Source organism: Stylophora pistillata, chromosome 6 (assembly GCF_964205215.1).
Source record: "Stylophora pistillata chromosome 6, jaStyPist1.2, whole genome shotgun sequence".
Classification (NCBI taxonomy): Eukaryota; Metazoa; Cnidaria; class Anthozoa; order Scleractinia; family Pocilloporidae; genus Stylophora; species Stylophora pistillata.
In genome coordinates this window covers 17004087-17030055 of record NC_142524.1, presented here as the reverse complement: position 1 = coordinate 17030055, position 25969 = coordinate 17004087, and the positions used below count along the sequence as shown (strand labels likewise).

Below are 25969 nucleotides of genomic sequence, written 5' to 3'. Positions count from 1 at the left end.
TGGAGTTAGTTGGAACTTTATTGGAAATTTTATCGTCATTTACATCAAAACAGCTCACTACCTTTTTTCTTATCTTTCCTGAAAAACTTTTCTCGAGATGACTTTTGAACAATGAAACAGACAAATATATTAATCTCGACATTGAAATCTTAGGTAACATCGACAAGCAAGTTTACAGGATGGATTCAAGAGTAGTGAACCCATAGCTCTGAGGTGCCCTGGAAGTGCTGACATCTTTCCCTTGCAACTTTTTGTCCATCAGGTATTCCTTCTCCATTTGCTGCTGACTCCAAGTAAGCACCCTGTCAATATTCGGTGTCTCAAGCCCAATGATTTCAGCAATACCCCGGATAACAACCAAGCCAAAAGGTATATCCTCCGTCATGTAACGGTGGGTGAAATCTGGAAGGAATTTTCCATCCTCAGTTATCTTTACTGGATGCTTTAATCCTTGGTAGGCAGCATTTGTTTGTATTGCAGTGTAAAGATTGGTCTTGTCAGCGATGTCTTGTGGATAACACCTCATGTACCAATAGTAAATGTGCTCCACCTGTAACAGATTGTATCCAAATAGTTGACATTATGACAATACAGAGCTAATAATAGAGCAAGAGATAGCTTTTAAACAGAAGGGTTACGTTAGTTATGAGTTAAAGGAACCGCTCAGAAAAGTATCATGCAAATTAACTGCAGATTGCACACTGAAACTTCCTTGTAATGTTACAAAGATATGTTCTATTACCCACCAAAACGGAGTGCAGATCTACACCTAAGATTTCACGAATCGTAATTAGAAACTCGCAGAGGAATTGTTAATTACAAATAAAAGGGAGTCGCAATTTGCTAAAGAAGGCCTTTTAAAAAACACATTTGAAAATAATCGCGATGAAAAAAAAACACCAAATTATATATTTTGTTATTAAAGCTACCAAATTAATTGCTGGTTCCAGTCGCAGTTACTCCAATCGTTATTTTGTGTGTCTTTGTCTCGCAGTCTTTGTTGGGAAGTTCTTTGTAGTGTAGAGTAGAGAGCGTTAATATGAACATGTAAGAGTAAGAAATTATATTGTAATGCAATCCAGTCGTGTGAAAGTGAGAGAATAAAGTGGTCGTGAATGAAACGGACGAGAAATATGTATATAATGACGACGTTCCGTAAGATCGTCGGGGTTAGTTACGACTTGTAACAGTCATTCATTAAGCTTCTTTTAACTTGACCAGGACTATTACGTTCTTGGCAGGGATTCAATTTTCGACAAATACATGGGTACGACCGTTTTTCTTTTTGTCTGGTGAGAAATTCCAAACTTGAATGTAACATAAAATGCAAATCAGAAAATAAAATGGAACACCTTACGTTAGACATGTCTGCTCCTGTTTTCTCTCCAAAAGCCTTGGCAATACTCACAACCTCATCAGAGACACTGGAGAGAATATTTGCTGCTGACTCGGTCAAGCCATTGTAGAACAAAGGTGCCTCAGCCAGTGGCTTCCCATCCCACCCTACCCACTGACCATAGGTTATTGAAGTGTGCAAGTAGGCATTGACACTCATTAACTGAACACCCACAAGGTGACCTGAGACAATCAACTTGGGAAGAGGTCCTAGGAGATATTGCAATGTTGATACCGGATCCTTCTGGGGTGCCACACCCTCCCCTTCCTTCAGAGACAAAACACCAAAACAAAAGTTAAAAGTGGGTTTGCAGTTCACGAAGCGTAGCACTGCAGGTAGGAAAATGTGTTAACACTACCACGCCATAGAAAATTTTGTTATGAAAGCGTGACTGTATATCCGTGCGTTTGTACGTCCAAATTTCGTGCGCAACCTTATGAATATTCTACATGAGATATCTAAATATGCATGTCAATCGAAGAATCAAACTAAAAAAACCTTTTTCTATGCTTCTTCTCGATTGAGAGTAGAATTTAAGAGCTTCAAAAGAAAAGCATGCATGCCAAAAGGTACTCATTTCTATTGAGAATGTACATCACAATAAAAACAGCGACTAAATCAGCCTTCAACCTCACAGAGCGAAAGTTCTTCACTTACTGATTCTTAGCGATTGAAATGCCTATTGTCTATTCCATTTGTGAATAAAGAGGGTAAGGTTCTAAAGAAACTGTGGTGTTGTATCGATGTGGAAGTATAAAAATGTGATTTGGTTTCATCAACTGAGTAATAGGGAGCTTAAGCAACCACGACGACGAACGGAGGACGACGACCGGAAGTAGCGAGAACGTCACTGCGCAAGCGCGAACCAAGAATTCCGTCGTCGTCTTATCGTCGACGACTTGAGATGGACCAGTTTCACGTCGTCGTGAACTTCTGAACTTCAAAGCAGTTTTTCTCATCAAAAGGTGCGGCTTTATTTATTTATTTATTTATAATAACTTCATTTGCCTAAATAATAAGATAATAATAATAATAATAATAATACAGACAGATAACAATAGAAATAACATCGAGATGCAAAAAGGCAAAAAGGGTCAAGCCAGAGAGGAACTAAATTCTCATTGACGGCAGCCCCCAGAATAAAAGCAATATGCAATAAAAATAAAACTAAAATGTAAAGGTAAAAATTATTGAAAAAACAAGTTAATTGATAAATGGATATTGGTGCAATATTATTGATATTATTTAAAAATGTGTTCTTTCAGTTTTTTTTTAAACTTACTAGCAGAGCTAGAGCTAACTATGTCACTTGGCAAGTCATTCCAGATTTTTATATATTTATACCAAAAAGAGTTCTTGAGGATATTTGTTCGAGCATAAGGCGTCCAGATTTTGACATTGTTGGTAGATCTCGTCCGACTATTGGAGAAAGTTAAGTAATTACATAAGTCTACTCTTGAAAAACCATTAATGAATTTGAATAATTGCACTAAACTAAGAAATTCACGACGCGAGTTGAGTGTTGGCCAGCCAAGATACTTCAAACGTTCACTATAGTCGATAGAACTACCAAGGATCCACCTGGAAGCATTCCTTTGCACTCTTTCAAGCTTATCAGAAAGATATTGTTGATGTGGATTCCACACAGGACAGGCATACTCAACAATTGGCCGAACATAGACTTGTATCCAATTGATATTGCTTCAGAGCTTTTCCCAAATGTGCGCTTTAGTAGGCCAAGTATCTTATTTGCTTTAGCAGCAACAGAGAGAACATGCGGTTTCCAAGATAAGTCAGATGATATAATGACTCCAAGATGTTTGTGTGTTTTAACCTGTTCCAGTGGGATTGAATTGATGTTGTACGAGCAAGGTGTTACAGATCTAGATCTCGTGATTTTCATACATTTGGATTTAGTTGCTTTAAGTTTCAAAAGCCACTTTTTACACCAGTCTACGATCTGAGACAAGCTTTCACACACAGGTTGATGAACAGATGATGGATGATCTGAGTTAAACAATAGAGTATCATCGGCAAACATTTCACTTGAACACGATAAGTTCTCAGGTATATCGTTGACATACAACAAGAACAACATTGGCCCAACAATACTTCCCTGAGGGACACCAGAGTAAACCATGGACCAGTCTGAGCTTTCACCTTCCAGAACAACACGTTGGGAACGATCTTGCAGGAAATCACCTAGCCACTCGAGAATCTGACCATTGATACCATATCGGCCAAGCTTAGAGATGAGATGTTTGTGTGGGACTGAGTCAAACGCTTTCTCAAAGTCCAAGAAGACGACATCTGATGTTTTGTTTTTATCTAAGGCTGATGCCCAGGAGTGAAATAGGCGAATAAGTTGGGATGTGCAGGAAAAACCAGCTCGAAAGCCATATTGATGAGGGCTTAACAAGTCATGATCTTCTAGATGAGCCATAATATGTCTTGTGACTAGCTTCTCTAGGGTCTTAACTACAAGCGATGTTAGAGAAATTGGACGATAGTTAGAAACATATTCTTTACCACCATTTTTGTAAACTGGGGTGATGTTGGCAGACTTCCAGTCACGAGGTAGTTTTCCTCTATTCAGAGACATATTGAATAACTTTGACAGTGGATCAGAAATTACAGAGGCTGCCTCCCGGAGCAAACGTGCAGACAAACCATCCGGGCCAGTGGCTTTATTCACATCAAGGGTAAGCAAAAGCTCTCCCACATTAGCACTAGAGCACATGAGGTCTGGTATAACGAAGCCTGAACCATGTGAATGGGCATCCTCATCGACATCGGTAGCTGGGTCAGGGCGGGTAAACACCGACGCGAAAAATTTGCAAAATAACTCTGCTTTGTCCTTGCCAGTAGAAGCCGTGACACCACGATCCGACCATTTCATAGTGACAGGTATTGATTTGTTTTTCGTTTTGGATTTTATAAAAGACCAGAAGCGTTTAGGGTTTTTGGAATCAATTAATGAGTGAACATGTTGGTAATAACTCTTATTAAGTTCTGATTTAACTTTATTCCTTAACGATTTATATTTATTCCAATCAACTTCAAGCTGGGTAGATTTGGCTTTCTTCCAAAGGCGTTTTCTTTTGTGGAAAAGCTTGCGTATATCAGAAGTGATCCAGGGCACATTTTGTCTTGATTTTATTTTCTTCGAAGGAACGTTGTTTTCAATGGCTTTAAAGAATGCAGACTTCCAATTTAACCAAACCTCTTCCATTGTGTCATCGTCGTTCAATATAGCGTCCCATGGGATATTTGAAAGTTCAAGACGAAAGTTATCCCAATTAGCATTTTTGTAGTCAAAGATTTGTTTTGGTCGTTGATATGGACGAGTGACTTTGCATGTCAACTTGAGAGAGACAACATTGTGGTCTGAAGAGCCAATTCCGTCCAAAATTTGGATGTTTTTAAGTGATTCTGGACGATTAGATATCACAAGGTCTAGGATAGCATCTTGACGCGTAGGCTCGTCGATCAATTGAGAGAAACCATAGAAGTTCACAATATTATCGCAGAAATAGTCTGATAAGACATTTGGTTGAGAAGGGCATATCAAGTCCCAATCAATATCCGGAAAATTAAAGTCACCCAAAAGAACAACATTAGTGTGATCGGATACCACTGTAACTTTTTCTAGTGACCTTTTAAGGCCTTCTAGATAGTTCATGTCACTTGAAGGAGGGCGGTAGAATACTCCTAGGAAGTACGATCCAGAATTTTTCAGTGGAATTTCGGCCCATAAGAGTTCGCAAATATCTTCTTCCAAATCAGGACGTCTTGAGCATGATATATTAGATTTAACGGCTAAAAGTACACCGCCACCCCTACTTCCACGGTCATTTCGAAGAACATTATATGAAGATGGAAGGATTTCGTTGTCGGCTATTCCCTCATGAAGCCATGTTTCGGTTATCGCAATTATGTCGGGGTTCATCAGCGCTACATGACTCTGAAGCTCCAGTCTTTTATTGACGATACTTCTTGCGTTAAAGGAAGATATTTTAAGAGTATTCTTTCCCAATGGTGGACCAGGGTTTCTTGAGTTACATTGTCTGTGAGGTCCTGGATGAGGATGAATGTCTCCACTTCTAACCACAGAAAGAGCAACCGGGTTGAAGGAAGCCGTACAGTTTGAATAGTACGCCACTCTTGACTTCTGAAACTTCTTGTGAGGTGAGGTGACAAAATGGCCGCCGATCCTTGACATATGCCTTGGCGAAATTAGATTGAAATCGACCGGGTATGAGTTGAAATACTTGAAGAATTTATCCCCGTAATACACTTGAGCATTCTTCGAGAGCTTGAGAGAGTATAAGTTGACAGATATTATTGTTGTTTTTTTGACAGTCTATGGCCGGTTGTAGTTTGTATTCGCTGTTCAGTTTTCTAAACAAATAAAATTCGAAAACCCACAAACTCATTTTCCTTCCTCCGCACAACAGATGTCAAGTCAAGCGGTGAAAGCGACCACGTTAGGTTTAAATTTATTTGAGTATATTTTATGAAAGAGTGCTGTTTATCATTTTTATTGAATGAAAAGGTTTAAATGGCAGTGCAATACACCTCTGCGTTCGGTCAAAAGCTGTGTGTATGGAACTGCCGGTTTATTGCTACTAAAAAATTTTGCGTGTTGCTGTTCTTCCGTCGAGACGCTTTAAACAGCAAAGAATTCTTCAGATCGGTGTGTCAACATGAGTTTGAATACCTCTCGGGTTTTGCGAATCTATTTTCAAAATGTTTGATAAAGATCTAGATTTACAGCCATAAAAATTATTCCGACAAAATCACACGGGAAAAAATAGTATTCTTGTGTGAAGCGCGACGACTGATCTGTGCCGATCGCTAGCTAGCATTGATTAAATTGACAGACTTGCGTCGTTTGCCCGCCAAAGGAAGGAGCATCAAAGGTAGAACATATCAGGCTAAAGCATGTTGAAAATCAGGCAAGCCTTGGGCAAAATAGGTTTGTTTATACCAGCAACACTTAGAACTGAATTTAAATCTCAAATAACTTCCGTAAAATTTATATTTTAAACTTTTATCATGCGTAAATTATTGTAAATAAAGCTAACGCTTATTCCTTGGACTTTTGATGTTCAAGAATTGAATAACCTACTCTCGAACTTCCGATATAGGTGAAAATTTGATCCATGACTAAGAAGAAGGTTTTGGAGGTCTCTGAACGATATCATTTCTTAAACTGACGAAGTGAGAATAAACAAAAATTTCAGACGTCGTCGTCCTTGAGCAACTTCACTGCTTAAGTTTCATTTTCCCGCTAAAAACGACGTCCTCGTTCCAGTCCCTCCGCGATTACTTGACGTCGTCGTCGTCCCTTTCGTCGTGGTTGCTTAAGCTCCCTAATAATGTAAATTGGCCACCGTAGAGAGTTTCTAGAAAGTCTTTCCGGTGGCCAATTTATATTTCATTAACTCATTTGATGAAACAAAATTATCTTGTTTATTCCATTACTTTCTACCGCTAAATAATTCAAATAATTTCATAGTGCGACAAAGCGAAGTGAAAAGCCACTTTTGAAACCTGCAGACTGACTTGAGTTGAAGGCTTCCGACTTGATTTCTTTTTGCATTTGACCTTTCGTTTATCGGACGAATTTCTACTAGTCATCAACTAATTTAGTTAATCGGTTAAACTACGCAAGTCAGATCTGACGACAAATGAGCGAAACAAAAGAAGACTGCGTGTTAATAATAATAATAATAATAATAATAATTTACATTTCTAGAGCGCTAAAATTATAAAATATTCTAAAGCGCTTTACAACATATTAACTACAAATATCAAAATGATAAACGACAAAATATCAAAACAAACTGTAAGCCAGCTTGAATAGATGTGTCTTAAGCTTTGACTTAAAAATCGTTACATTCGGACTGTTTCGAATTTCAAGCGGCAGTTCGTTCCACAGAAAAGGTCCAGAACGGGCAAAGGCACGATCACCAAAGGTCTTAAAGTTAGTTCTTGGGACCATAAGGAGACCCTGATCGCAGGAACGTAGCTGATGACCCTTGACACTGTGTGGTTGCAGATATTCTTTTATGTATAGTGGGCCTTGGTTATTTAAAGCTTTATAAATTAAAAGTAACAACTTAAAATGGACGCGATAAGCCACAGGAAGCCAGTGAAGATTATATAGGGCGGACGAGATGTGGTGAAACTTGGGAATCCTAAAAATTAGTCGAGCAGCGGCGTTGAGCACCTTCTGAAGACGCTCTGTCTGGTACTTGGGTACGCCAAATAAAAGGGAGTTGCAATAGTCTAAATGCGAAGTCACAAATGCGTGAACAAGAGTCTTCGTGGACTCAGGACTGAGGAATTTCTTAATTTGGCGAATTTTATACAATCCATGAAAAGCCTTGCTGCAGATCTTACCAATGTGAATGGACATGGACATATTGGAGTCAAACCAGGAACCCAGGTTTCGAACACAGTTGAGAGGCTGAATGGTAGAATTACCGACTGTGATGGAATCAATTGCGATTTTTGATAATTGATGGCGGGAACCAACAACTAAGAATTCGGTTTTAGAATCGTTAATTAACAGGCGGTTATAAATCAACCATGAGCGGACATCCGAAATGCAGGCTTCAAGAGCAGCTATGGCGTGGTCTTGCGAAGATATGTCATTGGGTCTAAACGACAGATAAAGTTGTGTATCATCGGCATATCCGTGAGCAGAGGGGAGATGGTTAGCGATCACGTGATATAGTCGAGATATGTATAATATGAATAAAATAGGACCCATACAGCTGCCTTGTGGGACACCGCAGTTCAAATGAAAATCATCTGATGTTCGATCGTTTATGAGAACACGTTGTTTTCGGCCAGACAGATAAGACGCAAACCATTTATGGGCAGAGCCAATGATTCCAAAATCGCTTTCAAGAACATTAAGGAGAATCTGATGATCGATTGTATCAAAAGCAGCGCTTAGATCCAGTAGCACAAGAAGCGTAATTTCCTGATGGTCCATTGACATAAGAATATCACTTTGAACCTTAAGCAAGGCAGTTTCGGTAGAGTGAAATCTTCGAAACCCTGATTGTAACTTCGGCAGAGGAGCATTGTATTCACAGTGCTTAAACAATTGAGAAAGAACCGCCTTTTCGACGATCTTGGAGATGAATGTTAGATTGCTTACCGGACGGAAGTTTTTATAAGTTAACTCTAGACCCGGTTTCTTTAATAGAGGTTTCACAATTGCAGTTTTCCAATCATCGGGAACATAGGCGTGGCGAATAGACAAATTTACCATGCGAGTAATGGAGGGCGCAAGGACGTCAAGACAAGACTTCACAAGCCATGTAGGGATTGGATCCAGGGAGCATGAGGCATTAGACGATGTACTGATTATATTGCAAACATCTTCCACTGATAACGGCGAAAAACTGTCAAGTTCTACAGCTGGAGCAGCAGTATCAGAATAAGGAGGATTTAATTCAATATCACTGATGGAATCTTTGATGAGTTCAATTTTTTTAACGAAGAATTCCCCAAATTTATTCGCAAGTAGAACTGGGTCATCATGAGGTGGTAGATCATTAACATTAGGACCCTTACAAAGGAATGAAACCAATTTGAACAACTTCCCGGAGTCAACAGCGCACTGACCAATTAAATCTGAGTAATAAGAAACTCGAGTAGACTTGAGAAGAGCAGAATATCTATTACAGATTTTACGATAAGCAAGCCAATCTGACGAAAGACCACTTTTAAGAGCTTTCCGCTCAGCCTTGCGACGATTACGTTTACACTGGAGAACATCAGCGTTAAACCAAGGGATCTTTGCACGAGTAACAAGAGTTTTTGTCTTTATGGGAGCATGTTTATCCAGGATTTCTGTTAAAGTCGAGGAGTACTGCTTGGATAAATCGCCAAGGTTGCTCCAGTGTGTGTCACTGCAAAGTACAGACGAGGTGATGTCCGATTTAAATGTATCAATGTCGATGTTCTTTAACCTGCGATATGACACAGACTTGGTAGAGATTGATGAACTTGGGAAGCGAATAGAACACTCAACAAAAAAATGATCCGAGATGGGTAAGGTAACGTTAATGGGACCCAAAATTAAGTCACTGGTGGATCGAGTGATGATAAGGTCCAAAATATGCCCAGAAATATGCGTGGACATCGTTACGTGTTGTGAGAGGCTGAAGGTTTCCAGCAACTCTTTAAATCTTATAGCACAATTGCTATGCACCAAATCCATGTGAAAGTTGAAATCCCCAGCGATAATAAGAGGTTCAGGACACATGACAATGTTTTCAAGATACGACGAAAACTCATCAAGAAATACCGACGCAGAAGAGTTGGGAGGGCGGTAAACAGCAACAATACGGATAGAGCGATTTGTTGTCTTCAAAATCCATTCGGAAAATGGATTTTGTGGAAAATGGATTTTGTGTTACGACTAAAACTGTGTTGCAGCTCCGAAATGAAGCTTTTCCACCAAATTAAATACGTCTTTAACTGAGGTGAATGGCAGCGTCGGCGATGAGGCTACAAAATACTTGCCGCCCTATTTGAATGATTGGAAGTAACCAGTGAAGGTTAATGGACTAGCATTGTGGTGTTCCTTAAGGCATTCTCTAAGGGCCACTCCTGTTTAACATATTCATCAATCGTTTAAATTTTTTTTGTTCACTGAAGTTTCTTCTTCGAGGCTCTACATTGATGACACGACACCTCGTGCAAAGTTTATACCAAGATTGGAGCTCCAAGACGTATTAAAAAAACTGGTGCTTACTGAAATCCACTTCTTTTAGGGATCAATAGGACTTTGATTAATAATTTGCTAATTACTAAGCGTTAAAGGCCGTGCAAAATTTAATTAAGAACTTAGATTATGATTCCAAATTGTCTATTGCAACTATGCATTCTCTCGAGTATAGGAGGTAAGATGGATTTCTTGTCTCACTCTCGAAATGTACCAAGGAAAATGGGCCTGATTAAGAAATAGTTGTCATTATCTTGTTCAGCTTTATCATAATCAGTATTATCATATGACCCATAGAAAACCATAGTGAAAGCTGGCGTGTGTAGGGCCGGACGGGGAAAAAACTTAAAGGAAAAGAAGGAAAGAATGAAATAAGTCCCGTTTTTCTATGATTCGTGTCTTTTTATTTTTCTGACTAGAAACAACACAGAAAAAGTTTTTATTGTAAATCTTTTTTGTGGTTGTCCCGGGAGCGCCCTTCTATCATATCCTATTAAGTTGGAAAAAATTTTTCAACATTTAGTGGCCATATCATAAAATGCTTATTGACTGAGTTTGATTTGGCCGGACGGGAAAAATATTTGGCTCTCGGTCATGGCCCTCCCAATCGGTCAATAAGTACATATTATCGTAACTCATTTAATTATAAGATATCGCAGTTATGAAATCAGCTCCTGTCACATTTTAAGCAGTCAAAAAACATGAGTGACTTTCGCATGAAGTTCAGATCATTTGATTTTTCAAACTTAAAGACCAGCTACAAATGTAAAAACTGCTCATCTTAGACATTTTAAATCGTTTTAGCCTGACATTTTCAATTGTTGCAAGTATTATTATTACTATTATCATTATCATTATTATTATTATCATTATCATTTCCTCTTAGGCTCTACTCAGAGCGCTCAATAAAGAACTTTTCCTCATCGCAGTCAAACAATTTTCACGCACGTGTTCAGCGAAGGACAGAATTTTGAAACAGTGGGCGAGGCATCACAGTCGTCATCAATATTTCAGTACTTTGGGGAAATTCTGTTGAGGTGCTCTTGAGAAGGGTCCTAGAAAAATCTCAGTTTCTTTTTTTCTCGGCTTCAGGATTTTGCTTTCTGGTTAAGACCTCGCTAATGATTAATTTCAAACAATCAAAACCAGGTATTTCAGATTTAAGTCAAATAAACGCTCAATATAAGAGCACTGTTTTCTGACGGGGTGACAATGTAAAGAGTGTGGGAGCAAAGAATCGAGGCGTGCCAGACATATAGTCCAGGCTCCAAGACTTTCAACAGAGGGTGCCCGTTTGACAAATTAATCATGAAACAATTTCTCGTGGTATGCAAAGCTTAATCTCATTCGTCACTGTATTTTCTTCATACAAACACTCACCCAGAGGTTTGTGTGTATACTGAAAACGTTCTTCTCAAAAGCACTGCACGACTTGGAATATTTGCTTTCCTTTTCAAGCACGAGAATCACCCCTATATCATCAAATAATATGAAGTACACGTACCTTCAAGGCTCCCAGTAGAGTTTCCTTGGTGCCAAGAACTTCACATTTAGCACCAAACTCAGTTATACGGCATGCCCACGGTAAAGATTCAAAATTCATTACAGTGCATTGCCGTCCTGTCTCGCCCAGCACGTGACGAACTTGGAACTCAAAACCCGGTTCTCCCGGCATACCAACAAGTATTGTGCCAGGTTTTATATAAGGTTTTAAGGCATCCAGGAAGACCTGATGGGCAAACGCTGGGAGTACAAACACGACAATATCCACATTTTGCATGGCATCCTGAGCGTTTTTGGTTACCATTGAAGGTTTCGACGTAACAGAAGTTGTATCTTGCCCCTTCCGATGCAAGATGACTTCAAGGTCTTTAGTCTGCATGCTGGCGTTCCAACGCTCTGCTTCATCTTGATACAGGCTAAGCACACGAACTTCAGTTCCGTGCAAAGAGGACGCTATGCCGGCAAATGCGTGCGCTCCATTACCGCTGCCACATATCAACAGCTTGATGGCATCTGAACCCATCTCCTATAAAACATAAAGAAAGTGTGGTCCGTTAGAAGTTACAAATTAAGATATGTACCACACGAGAGGAGCAATCTCACCGTAAATGGCTTTTCCATAGCTGCCCCTTATGCATTATTGGCACACAAAATCAATGAATGTAAAACAAGGTACATAACATGGTCACGCAAGTTTACCTGAGGCAGCTGCTCATAAGCTGAGTGCATTCTGAGAATGAACAGATTTTACATAAAATGTCGATTTACACATCTGGGCCTAGTTGTTCAAAAGCCGATTAGCGCTAATCCGAGGTCAAATTTTAATCCGGGTTTCTTTATTCCTTTCTGCAAAAACCTTTTTTCAGATAAGTTTATCTATTCTGTTTAGAGCATTTAATCACCAAATTGTAAACAAAAATAATTATACTGAACGTTCTTCTAAATCCTTCAGATCTGAAATCCGAGATTTCACACTAACCATCTGTTAGCATACTCCAGCTTTGAACGACCCGACCCCGGACCCAATTGTATGAAGGGCGGATAACGCTATCCAACGGATAAATGCCTATCCAGCGGATAAGTGATGACAAAACGTACTGCGTTATCCACCGAATAGAAATTTATCCGGTGGAGAGCGTTATCCAGCCTTCGTACAACTGGGGCCAGAAATATAAACACAAATCCAGAAATTCAACTCTCTTAGAGAAATGTAAATTTTAATTGCACCGCAATGGCTGTAGAGCGACTTGACTATCATAAGTGCATCGATTAAAATCATTTTGATGTATAATTTACATCTTTTTTATCAATTTTACTCTGAAGACATATACCTGAAGCCTTGGGATAGATGAACTGTTCATACTATTTACTCGGGCTCAGCTCCGAGTCAGAACGTGCTGTTCGTGTTTGTGCGTCAAATCTGCAATAGGTCACTAATGCGCAGGCGCTACCGCTTAGTGAAGCGAGGGCTCAAAGTTTTTCGATCATACAATACAATACAATACAATACAATATTCCTTATTTTAAGAGGGTAAATATATGATTAACCCACTAAAGAGTTTTCTAACACATGGCCCTCTGTAATACAGAAACAACCCCCCCATCTCGCCCCAGCGGAGGACATCCATCACACAGTCATCTCGTGTGTGGGAAATTAACGTCTCCTACCCCAACCCTGTAGGAGAAGGGACCTCCATTTATTCGTCCCTATCCGAGAAGACTAGAATATCTAACCATTTCTAGATGTTATAAAAGGTAGCAAATTCTTCTCAATTATTTTAAGACCCCGAGTGTTGGTCCGGCCGGGGTTCGAACCCTCGACCTCCCGCACAACAGTCCAGCGCTCTTTCCATTGAGCTAACCGGGAGGCGGTTGTTTCAGAAGCTTGACATACATAATTTCGTAATTTCGACGTGTTATAGTCAAAGGAGAAGAGAAAGTCATGGCGATTTCTATCAGTACGTTCAGGTCACACACAGATCCACGCGCCGTTCGCGGTAGACCTACTTTAAAAGATGTGGAGCGTTTATGGAAAGGGTCGCTCCGCGAATTGATAGCGCACCGACAGGGCTGAATAACGTATACGCCTGCACTAGGTTTTGCCGAGGAAACAGGGATTTGAGTCGTTCGCATGGATGATTTCCTATTCTGTTGCTTCGAGGCGTCGTTTTCTCTGCCGCTTTTCTTTTACAGAACAACCTCCAAAAACTTGGTACACCCCCTACAAATTTTCAAAAATTAATCTTCTCCTTAAAAACTCTGGAATTAGGAGTTCCACGATCTTGAAAGTCAGCCCTTGTTATTTTCCGCTAATTTCGCGAAATTTTAGATCTAGGACACTTGAGCCCGCGTTGTTGACCGCATACCCTCTGACGTAGCATTTCATCATATCAAACTCACGGGGTACAAATAGTCTCTTACTGAATTTCGTGACCACGCCCACTTCATCGGCCCACTCAAATCGAGTGCGATTTTTGGATGTTATATCATCTTGCCGACTCTCTGTATTAAGTTGACAATGTACCACCGAAATATTGAACTATAATATCATGGCTTTCCATTTTGTGTATTTTCGTACTACAAAGTAAAGTTTTTCCCTCGTCATTTTCAACTTTTCCCGAGCGGGTCCGTCAAAATTAAGAAGGCGTTCGTGGTCAAAACAAGACCGAGCAAGGAGTCTTGGGCGATTTCTCTCTTACGCAAGCGCAAATTGAAAATGTACCACCAAAATCAAAGAGAGGAACAAATTTCCTTTGTTTTGATATGTAAATTGTCGAACAAGGAGCAGATTGAACCTCGTCAAATGGCTAGTCAAAACAGCCACACCTTCCTCCTTTTGCTCGTTTCCTGTTTTATAAGCGTGAAAGCAGTGGGAGAAGAATCGGGTAGCTCGGAAAGCGCTTCACCATCGTTTACTTACGAGATAAACAAGTAAGACTTGTAAAGTTATTTTCCGAAAGAGTCGGAATAAATACATTTTTTTCAGTTTAGATTGCTGTTTTTACCCTAAACGTCGTCCAATAAATTTTTGTTGCAGCCTACTAATCTATACAATTTCGAAGGAAAATATTCAGATGCTTCACCGTCCCCGAAGGGGGTTCTGTCCTGGTGTACCGGTTCACAAGGAAATTACCATTGTTCTTTCTTTGTTTAGGAGTTATCGGTTAGCTATTGTGTATTGTTTGGTCTCTTGGATTGGCTCTTGTGAACCGGTACACGAGGACAGAACCCCGAAGGGTCTCCACTCATCGAAGTGTGTACTGTAGCCAATGTAGTGAATTTTCAGTCTCTTGTTTGGTTTGTCAACCTCTGTGACTTCAATATCATACAATTTTGTATCTTTTCTCTGTGAAGTGACCTTTTTAACAGGGGTGTATGCCGAGTATTCGTTGCAGAATCGCTTTGGTTCTCTTATCTCTCTCTTTGGCTTGTCCGCCATTTTGAAAATTTGCTCAGGAGGGCATCTGGGTTAGCGGCCGCGCCAGGCTGGAACCGACAAAATCAAATGTCCATCGCAGTGGGGAAACAGTTTGATATGATTCAGCTCTGACTAGTCGTGTGTAGGATTTTTAAGATGGGCCCGGGAGACTGTCTTTGACAGCTGTTTAATTATTTTCTTAGCAGTAAACGCGAATTTACGTCTGTAAACATCAGATCGTAGGCGCGCGCGCGAGCACACGCAATTGTCAGCGGTAGCTATAACAAATGAGCAAATGTCGATCTTATAGAATCCAGATTTTTAAATGCGCGAGAACGCGCGTAGAAATTGCTAAACTCACGAACGCTATGCATGAAAATAAGTCCGGTGACCCCTTCTTTTTATCGTTCCAATATGATAATAACGTCGAAAGGAATCATCAGAAAAATAAAACTGGAAAATTCTACGGAAGGAAATATTTAATGTGTGAAAATTGCCTCTTTTCTAGATTTTCTGAAATTCCGCTCCATAGAATTTTTTAAAAATCTTTGTGCATTTTGCTTTTCAAGTGCCAAAAGCAATCACTGAAAAAAATCAGGGGGTCACCGGGTTAGTTTTCGAATTAAGCCACAAGCTAAAAAATGCGTCTGAATAAGCCTATGAAACTGTTGCCATGGAAACTGCTGGTGACGAAATGACACCTATTTCGGGATAACCAACGATTATATAATTCATCCCCGTAAAAGTGTTCAACTGGCCTTGATAAGTCTTTCTGTTGTATTCTTTCTGAGTTACAAACCATCAAAAAGATGAAAACTGGTACCAGCCACCGTAAGTCGCCATATTGGATGATTGATGAAGCAAAAGATAGTCTACGAAACAACTGGAAAAGTACTTATTTCGTGTACGTAGCTTTCTCCAAGAATATTCTTTGCTTCTTTTTGTAGTGTTGGATGCTTGCAAAGTAAGATTCAATATTGCATTTAAAATCACAGTAAGCATTTTACCTGTGTTCGTTAATATTGGTGTAAGCCTATATTTGATGAGTTCTTCATATAGAAAGCATGTTAAGCTTAAATATTCTTGAGGAATGTAACATACTTTACTTTACCTTAATCATTTTTGCAACAAACTTAACACATATACAAAGCTGAGGGGAAGGCCAAGAAACAGGGACAGGTTCCCTTACAAAATACCACCCCCCCCCCCCAAACAGAAACACTACACATACCTATATATATATAATAATAATATAATTATAATAATAACTAGATTAATTAGGTTAATTCCGTGTCTAAAGCTGGTATAAATAAGCCTTACAAAGACTTTCAAAATCAGAAAGAGACTCAAGACTTTCTGACATGCATAGGTAAACAATTCCAGGCTTTAACTGTTCTATGGAAATAGGAATATTTTAGCATGTTTGTTCTCGCATATTGAGTTATTGATCAAATTAATGTACACAAGCATACTGATGCTATGGTGACAATAAAAGTGCAAGAATTCAGATCCCCTTATGCAAAACATGTCTATTTTAAGTGTACTCGTGTTGCATGTGAATGCCACGGTTTTAGACGAACTCGTCAACAAGGTAGAACACCACTGAAAAGATTTGGCCAGACGTCTATCTAAGAAAAGCAGAAATCTACAACGTTGTCCAAAATATATTGCTTTAGAAAATATGCAAGAGTTCTCAAGAAAATGAATAAATACCAGGTAAGATTGTAGGAAAAATAAGAAAGAAACCCATTCGAAAACGGTACTATTTAATGAAGTTCAGTCACAAAAGGTAAGGGACTACAACTGTACATGCAAAGAAGGATGTCAAATACTGCAGTTTTTTTCATGCAATTTGCCAATAAGTGAATATATGAATGCATCTCACATAGGTAATTGTACCAAGTACAAGCTCTGCACTGATATACACAAAAACCCTGGTCCTAATCAGCACAATGTTGACCTTATGAAAACAATTATAGCACCATACAGTCAAGGTAATGTTGCTGTAATCTGACAAAATGCTGGACAACAATGTGTTCCAATGGGTTTGTGTGATATAATATGCTAGCTACTAATATAATAAGCTGTCCTGATGACTTGATAGAAATGATGAGCATTGGAAATCAACTATATTCTAGTTTGTCACCATTAGCCAGGCAGTCTTTATTGATGCCAACAATTCTTACAGTGATGGAAGAAAATTACAACGCTGAATATTGTGAAAGCTACATTATGTACATGATGAGGTTGCATTTGGGGGATATCAGTACTGTGTGTCCCTGGAGAGAGCTTTTGAATCACTGATATCACAACAGTACTTATCATTCATTTTAACTTTACAATGTAATGCTGTTGGTATTATTTAATGTGCTGATAATGGTAATTTCAAAGTGTTTGACTCTCAAGCAAGGGATGTTTATGGCAGCAATCATCCTCAAGGGACATGTGTACTATTAGATTTGCCATCTATGCACAACTTAGTACAACACTTTCAGGATTTATATCAATCTACTGTTGTGTTTGAACTCAAAGGGGTACATATTACTAAATCTGACATAACAAGGGACAATGAGAAAGAAAGTAACACTATATATAGCAATCAATACAACTGTGACAATATGCTGTGTTCTACAACAGCACTTTATTCATTATGTTACTCTGTCATTTTGCCATGCAGTTACTGGAAATCAAATATTTTAGAAGCAATCATACAAAATGGAAATCATCTTTATAATAAATTAGGCATCAACACCCATGTCGCACCTTCTGATGAACAGCGTTGCTATTTGTGGTGCTAAGGTAAATTATCATGTAACTCAGCTCAAAGCAGGACAAGCTTAGAAAACTTAACTTTACAAAACCATGATCAAAATACTGGATTTTCAAAGTGGCTTTCCACACACTGTATTGCTTGTATTCATCAACAAAGTACGAGAATAAAATATTTGTTTTCTCTACTGAATTATGCAGTTGTACACCTTTACTAAAACATTAAACACATCAATAGTATACATAAACTCATAGATGCAATTATTACTTTCAATCAGAATACACTACAGAGTGAGTCTATATATGACATACAATTTGTATACTGTTCAAGTGAAATGTCTGAAAATGTAAGGAGAAATATTTTGCAAAACTAGAGGAAAAAAATACAACTATGACACTATGGAACCAATTGCAAAGAAAACACTCAAAGAAGACATGGATGCAACAAAAAAGAGACAAAATTAAAAAAATCATCAAAAACACACCAAGAATCAAAAATAACCTAGATGCATGTATTAAACATTTTCATTGCAAAATAAGGGGTCCTTATTTAATTTGTTGTGTCTGTAAAAGAATAATTTATAGAAAATCAGTCATAAAGTGTTTACATAGCAAGTACCCTTCTGAAGGTTATTTGAACAATAAAATATCATTCAATGGTAATGAATATATGTGCAAGACATGTCACTCAAAAGTCATAAGAGGAAAACTCCCCTGTCAAGCCCTAGTTAATCACATGTATGTTGATAAAATTCCTACACAACTAGCTTCATTAGAAAAATTAGAACAGATACTAATAGCGTAAAGAATAGTATTTCAAAAGATTGTTGTCATGCCTAAAGGGCAACAGAGAAAATTAAATGTGCAATCTGCGATGTGCCAGTAGAATGTGATCAGGCTTGTAAACAACTTCTATGCCCCCTTGAAAGACCTGGTGTACTTATGCTAAAACCCGAGAGAAAATTACAGTTTAGAGGGCATGTGTACTTTAAAGCAGTACGACCACAAATGTCACAACAAGACAAAGAAACTGCCATAAATATTAATGACATTGACAGCTGCATGAAGATTTCAACCTTAATGATTAGAAACAACAAGACACATCAAACATTAATGTAATCACTGAAAGTCTTACTGTACTTGAAGGCAATTTGAAAGATGACCAAGTAAGTAGAAATAAAGAAGATGATGACCCTTTAAATGAATATAGAGCTCCAATGCATGAGACAAGCTTACAGTCAGTTATATTTAACTATCCTGCCAAATACTCCACTATGATGGGAGTAATACTGCCATTTGCAAGCAACTGTTCCATTTATCTTTTGCTCTGGGTAGTTTTACAGATTTTCAAGAAAGTTCTGTAAAGATTGAAATTATCTACAAACCTGGATTTCATACAACCGTCTTAAAGCCCTGTTTACACAACCAATTTTATCCTGCCACTTGAGAGGTGATAATCATAGGCAGATCCAGGGGAGGGGTTGAAGGGGTTGCACCCCTCCTTTGAGCAGCATTTGTTTCTTCTTAATTTTTTTTTTTAATTCGCTCTAAAATAATAATTGAAATTTTTTTTTTTTTTTACGAAGTTGTTTCACTTCCACCAGACCCCCTTAAGAGCTCGTGCCAGAGGCACGTGGCCGTCACTTGCCTTCCAGGCCATTGGCGTTGAAGGTTACTTCAATAGTGAACAACCCCCCCCCCCCCCCCCCCTTTTCAGAGCACATCCTTCCCCCATTGGAAGAAAAAATGTCCAAACCGTTGCAGGTCCTACCCCTATACCAAGAAAATTGATTCTTGATAATAACAAGCAATAAACTTGGCAGAGTAATAAGAATACAAAATAACATAAGTTATCCTGAAGTACAATCTATCATCACTGGCTCTTCTCCAGTTCTTTCATGGAAGATAAACGGCTCCATCAGATTCTCGCTTAAAAACGTTCGCACGCATTGCTCTAACTTAAGTCTCAGGTTAGCATTGCTCATGCCCAAGCGCATGTTTTCTGGACATCGCTGTAACTGTTCTAGCTAGTCGCTGAGCCCGAGTTATCGCTCCACAGAGCGTACTCTAGTTCTATTCACCTTAGCACTTGTTATGGCGATTAGTCGCCATTAAAGGCCAGGCAGTTTTATATCATCTACCTGTGCATTCGTCACATTTCTTCGAACGATCATCAAACCCTCCACAATTGACTGAATTAGTACATGTTTCTGATTCGAACTAAATCGAACGTTCCCTAATTACCCTGCATGCAGGCTTATCGGCAAGTATTTTGCATTCAGTCAATTATCAATGATGAAATTCTGATTTAAGATTCAGTAAATTAGTAAGTTAATTTTCAACCGAAGCTCTACTTACCACCAAAAATCCTCGGTATACCGGTAGGTTAGTAGAACAGTAGACCTCAGAACTTCGTTTCGCAACCTCGGGAGACAAAATTGATCATTCAGCAGGGATGTCTACACTGTGTCAATAGCAAAGTATGACGTCATGGACTGGCTCACAGCGCGGAGTAGCTACGTGCGCATCCTCGGAGACCCAGGGGCTGTCGGTCGATTTCAAGTTAGGGCCTGAAGAGCCCCTGGGGACATTGTCTTAGAAGACTAGTTGCAAACGGTCGCAGTCATTCTGCCATCTGATTGGTGCCAGAAAATCTTTGTGTTTTTCTGCCCAATCAGAGTGAAGAGTGCTTTGGAGTCCTTTCGTGTGTTGTAACACGGACAAATACTAAGAGCTCAGTTGCTGGCTATGTTTGTTTGGGCCGTGCGACTAGGCATTCATAGATTGCATATTATGCTAGTAGCATTGCTTTTTTTTGGCCAAATTATGCTGACATTATGCTCTTTTTTCCAAATTATGCCACCGTTTTTTTAAATTATGCTCTTTGAAAAAATGCAAATAAGTCCAAAATATATATTTTTTAACTAGAAGCCGTTCGTCTACAGGAAAGAAACGCAACAAACCACAATGAATTTCAAATAAACATGTGGCTCAGGTTAGACCCGGGCTCAGTGCTTCACAGTGAACTACAAATGCTACTAGTTTAACTAAAACTTTAAATATCGATTAAGGTCATCAAGTGCTTGGGACTAGAGACAAAAAATTATCAAATAATGGCATCAAAAATGATCTGATAATTATCAAAATGCGCAAATTATGCTAGCATTGCTACTTGGCAGAAATTATGCCAGTTTGCTCGAATTATGCCAAAAATTATGCTAGCATAATCTATAAATGCCTACGTGCGACGGAGATTTGCTTGAGGTGAAAAGTTTCAGTCTCAGCACACAATGTAAGAGAAATCGATCAGATTGTCCGCGAAAATCTTACCGGAAATTATACTGAATACTTTCGCAGGTATCATTAGAGAACGTGTTTTAAAGTTTGCGAGGTTTGTATACAACACGATGGTTGCAGTCATTGATATGTCGCTTTCAAGTGTAGATGACACGAAATTTTTTTTTCGTTGATAGCTAGTTCCATGTGTATAATAAACGGTTTGAGAGTTAAAAATGAATGAAACAGATTTTTTGGTCGATTTTTAGCGCCCCAAAAACGCTAAATTTAAGTGTAAAATTTTTCCCGGCGACTGGGGCGAGAATTGGACTCGTGACGTTAAACGATATTTAAGCTTAAGGTGGCTCGTACCAGTTTCCTCGCGCGGGGAACAGGTCACTCTTGCGTGACGCGCGCGAGAGAAACGTGCGAAAGAAGCGCGAGATCAGAAGATGAAAATTCAAAACAAAGATGGCGGCGCGTGGAATATTTTCTACTTTTGTGAGAAGTTTACCTAAGAGCTTGTATTTGATGTGTTGAGCGGCCACTATGAATGCAGGAGATAGAAACTAAGATAACGAAGACGATTTTCGGAGAAGTAAAGGTTGCTTCACTTCACATTTAAAAGAAATATTCAACCGATATGAAATCTTGCGACGGCGAAAAAAGAAGAACTCAAGTGAAGGATAATCTACCTGAAGTGGAAGAAGACTTTGAAACTTAAAGGAAAATAATATGATATAGCCAGAAGTCATGTGTAGGATTTCTAAGATGAGCTCGGAAGGCTGTCTTTGACGGCTGTTTAATGATTTTCTTAACAGTAAACGTTCGTAAACATCAGATCGTAGGTGCTCGCGCGAGCACACGCAATTGTCAGCGGTAGCTAAAACAGATCATGAGCAAATGTCGATCTGAAAGAATCCAGATTTTTAAAACGCGCGTGGAAATTGCTAAACTCACGAAAGCTATTGCATGAAAACAAGTCCGGTGACCCCTTCTTTTTATTGTTCCAATATGATAATAACGTCGAAAGGAATCATCAGAAAAAAAACTAGAAAATTCTACGGAAGGAAATTTGTGATGTGTGAAAATTGTCCTTTTTGTAGATTTTCTGAAATTCCGCCCCGTAGAATTTTTTAAAAATCTTTGTGCATTTTGCTTTTCAAGTGCCAAAAGCAATCACTGAAAAAAATCAGGGGGTCACCGGGTTAGTTTTCGAATTATTTAAGCCACAAGCAAAAAAATGCGTCTGAATAAGCCTAAGAAAGCGTTGCCATGGAAACTGCTAGTGACGAAATGACACTTTTGGATAACCAATGATTATGTAATTCAACCCCTTAAAAGTGTTCAACTGGCCTTGGTCAGTCTTTCTGTTGTATTCTTTCAAAGTTACAAACCATCAAAAATTCGACCGATTTTTCCCTAAGTAAATTACCTCGGGAAAGTTTTATCGTTTGAGGCTTGAAAACCGCAAGAGAACAAAAGAATGTCCTGTGGATTTCCCTTGACAACTACCCTAGAAAGCAGAAAAAGGGAAAAATCAAATCCCAGAGTAGCCGACCAATGGACGTTCGTCGGCGATCACGCTAGTGACAGATCCGGAATTATCGTGTTGTGAAACTAATTTAATGTAATTACAAGATTTATCTCTCTACCTGTCTCGAAACTGAAACTAATAATTTCATTGACAGTGAGATAACAGATAAAAATAGACGTAAATTAGTCAAACTCGTTAGTGAAGATCGAAGGCTTTGGGCTGAAGGAAGAAAGGTTATCGCGTTCGGCGTTTACATTTTTCACCGCTGGAAGTCGACCAATCGGGCCGGTTCAATTCCTGTATTTAAGACTTGCGTTACATAAAGGAATTGCACCAAGAGCGAAAGAGTTTGACTAATGGTCGTGGGTCGTGGGTACAAGTCGTGGGTCGTGGGTGTGGGTGTGGGTGTGGGTGTGGGTAAGAGTCGTGGGTGTGGTTAATACCTAATAATAAAAATAACCATTTAAAATATTAAATATAATAATACATAAATTTTATACAACCCTGTCATTCATTAATTTAACTTTTCTTTCTTCTAGTTATTTTATTTTGTTTATTCCATTTACCCTACTTTACATCTATTTCTATCTGTTATCTCACTGTCATGTCAATGAAATTAGTTTCAGTTTCGCGACGGGAAGAGAGATAAATCTTGTAATTACATTAAATTAGTTTCACAACACGATAATTCCGGATCTGTCACCAGCGCGATCGCCGACGAGCGTCCATTGGTCGGCTACTCTGGGATTTGATTTTTCCCTTTTTCTGCTTTTTAGGGTTGTTGTCAAGGGAAATCCACAGGACATTCTTTTGTTCTCTTGCGGTTTTCAAGCCCCAGACGATAAAACTTTCCGGAGGTAATTTACTTTGGGAAAAATCGGTCACACTTGCAAATCTGAGTTTCCCTAGGACAAAACCCTGTAGTGTGACAACAGCTGATATCGCGTTTACGATCCTCCACTGTCGAGTTACCAGTCTGGCAGAGGTTATGGGTGTGCCTTTTGAGTCAGTCGACTTGTGCACAATCATTTGGATATATCAACAAAGTTGAAATGGTAAATTGGCCACCGTAATGATTACAATAGCTGACGTTTCGAGCGTTAGCCCTTCGTCGGAGCGAATCGCTCCGACGAAGCCATTCGTTCCGACGAAGGGCTAACGCTCGAAACGTCAGCTTTTGTAATCATTACGGTGGCCAATTACCATTTCAACTTTGTTGATATATCCAAATTATTTCGTTACTCCCACCGACGCAGCCCCAAACAGTTTCTTTCGAAACTATCAGCCTTTATTCTTGTGCACAATCAGTTTTCCTTTGTGTATACAGTGTGTAATTACCAGATTTATCTATCATTCTTTTGTCATTGATGTTGTCAGACGAGATCTCGGAATTTCTGTTCCTTGGCCCCTGACTTTAGCCGCAAATATAGAATTCACGAGCGCTGTCGCAATTTTAACGTTATAGTACTTCTACTATATGAAATCATTTTTGGTACAATCGTACAAAGCAACTCAGGTGTCTCGTTAACACAGACCTCGAAAACGCAGAACGCAGACCGCAGACCGCAGACCGCACAGCTCGAAAAACGTGTATACAGCATGTAATTACAAGATTTATCTCTCTTCCCTTTATTATCAAACGAGATCTCGGAATGCGTCGCGAAACTGAAACTAATTTCATTGACAGTGAGATAACAGATAAAAATAGACGTAAAGTAGGGTAAATTGAATAAACAAAGTAAAATAACTAGAAGAAAGAACAGTTAAATTAATGAATGACAGGGTTGTATAAAATTTATGTATTATTATATTTAATATTTTAAATGGTTATTTTCATTATTAAGTATTAACCACACCCACGACTTTTACCCACACCCACACCCACACCCACGACCCACGACTTGTACCCACGACCCACGACCCACGACCCACGACCATTAGTCAAACTCTTCACTAACGAATTTATTTTGCTCACAGCTCCCGTTCTGAACGCGCTTTCGACCCGGTGCTTTTCCTGCCTTTAACGCTTTCAACTATTAAATTCAGGAATTGCACCGGAAAGAATACTTAACTTCGGTGTCGATTACATGATTTAATTAATGAGATAGCGCTGTTTAGAAACCTTGCACATTCACTCAAACTATCAAAAGCAGGTAAGACTAAGACTGGAATGTCTTTAATTTAATTGTGTTATTAATTTAACATGCGGATGATATTCTCTCATTGTAATTTATTACAAGACTTCAAAGTTATCGAAATTGTGGTATCAGGATGAAAATGTTTAATTTAATTTCCTAAATGCTTCATGTTATACCATCTTACAGGGTTAGTGGAGATTCTAGGTGTTGTGGGTTTTAAATTTAATCAAAATTGTTCTCTAAGGAAAGTTGGAACCTATAAACTGGATTCTGGAGGGGAGTGGTAGGCAAAAGGTACACACAGAAGAAAGGGTATTGGCACAACGCAAATGCTACACTGATTTATTACCTGTAACATTGTCATGCCATGCAGGCTCCAAAGTAGAACTTAAATAACTCAATAACATGCCAACATTAAAAATATTTCACTGTGAGTGTATGATTATCTGGAACTAGTAGTTTTTTCAGGGACACTATATTAATGCAGCTGTGCTTGTGATATTGTAGGATCTAGCTTTAGAGTAAATTGAAATTAATCACTTGTAATGATATAAAAATATCAGTATATAATGAATTTTCAAACTTTTAAGGAGTTCTGTCACAGATGGCACATCTTGAAATGTCGAGTCTAGGATTTTCAAGTTTGTCAATTAGAAGCCTTCTCGATCTGCCTCATTCAAACCCATAGTTCAAAGTTCACTAGAAAATACCAAAGATAACTTTATTAATAACTATAAGCCCCTCTAAAATTTAGAGGAATAGATGAACAGAAAACGTTTATTGTGAACTATGATAATTTGTTATTCTACTTTGTAATTTCAGTACATTAAAACTTGCCTATTAATAACCTGCTATATCAAATTGCCTCACAGAAAACGTTTTTGATTTGAGTTGACTATTAAATTCAAATGAATTCTCGTGGGTTTAAAGAATACATTTAAATTTTGACCTTTTACAAACCATACACTGAAATGTTTCACCCAAGCTTATTTACAGAAACCACAGCACATTAAACATCAATGCAAAGCTTATCAAATGTAGAATCTGAGTAAATCACAATTTTGAGCGAGTGATGCTTCACTACGCAACAGAAGCCAAAAAATACAAGGAACAATCGAGCGTTAATTCCCTCGTGTATGTACCCTTAGCGTGATAACACCGGAGGCTTGACTAAAACGTT

At 38.8% G+C, this 25969-nt stretch overlaps 1 protein-coding gene across 1 annotated transcript; it reads right to left on the bottom strand.

The window, feature by feature from the left end:
* LOC111324069 (tauropine dehydrogenase) lies at positions 1-20355 on the bottom strand. Its single transcript, XM_022927557.2, has 4 exons — positions 20197-20355; positions 11653-12177; positions 1358-1663; positions 1-550 (listed from the first exon to the last, which is right to left on the bottom strand). Exons 2-4 carry the CDS (start codon positions 12172-12174, stop codon positions 173-175), a joined length of 1206 nt encoding a protein of 401 aa, XP_022783292.1. The 5' UTR covers positions 12175-12177; positions 20197-20355; the 3' UTR covers positions 1-172.
* Between the last annotated feature and the right edge of the window lie 5614 nt (positions 20356-25969).

Bases quoted from the DNA above. Each gene is read 5' to 3' on its own strand.
- LOC111324069 (XM_022927557.2), bottom strand. From the start codon at position 12,174: ATGGGTTCAGATGCCATCAAGCTGTTGATATGTGGCAGCGGTAATGGA. The intron at 1,664-11,652 runs GTACGTGTACTT...TTGTCTCTGAAG, and splicing joins CTCTACTGGGAGCCTTGAAG to GAAGGGGAGGGTGTGGCACC. The intron at 551-1,357 runs GTAAGGTGTTCC...AATCTGTTACAG, and splicing joins CAGGAGCAGACATGTCTAAC to GTGGAGCACATTTACTATTG.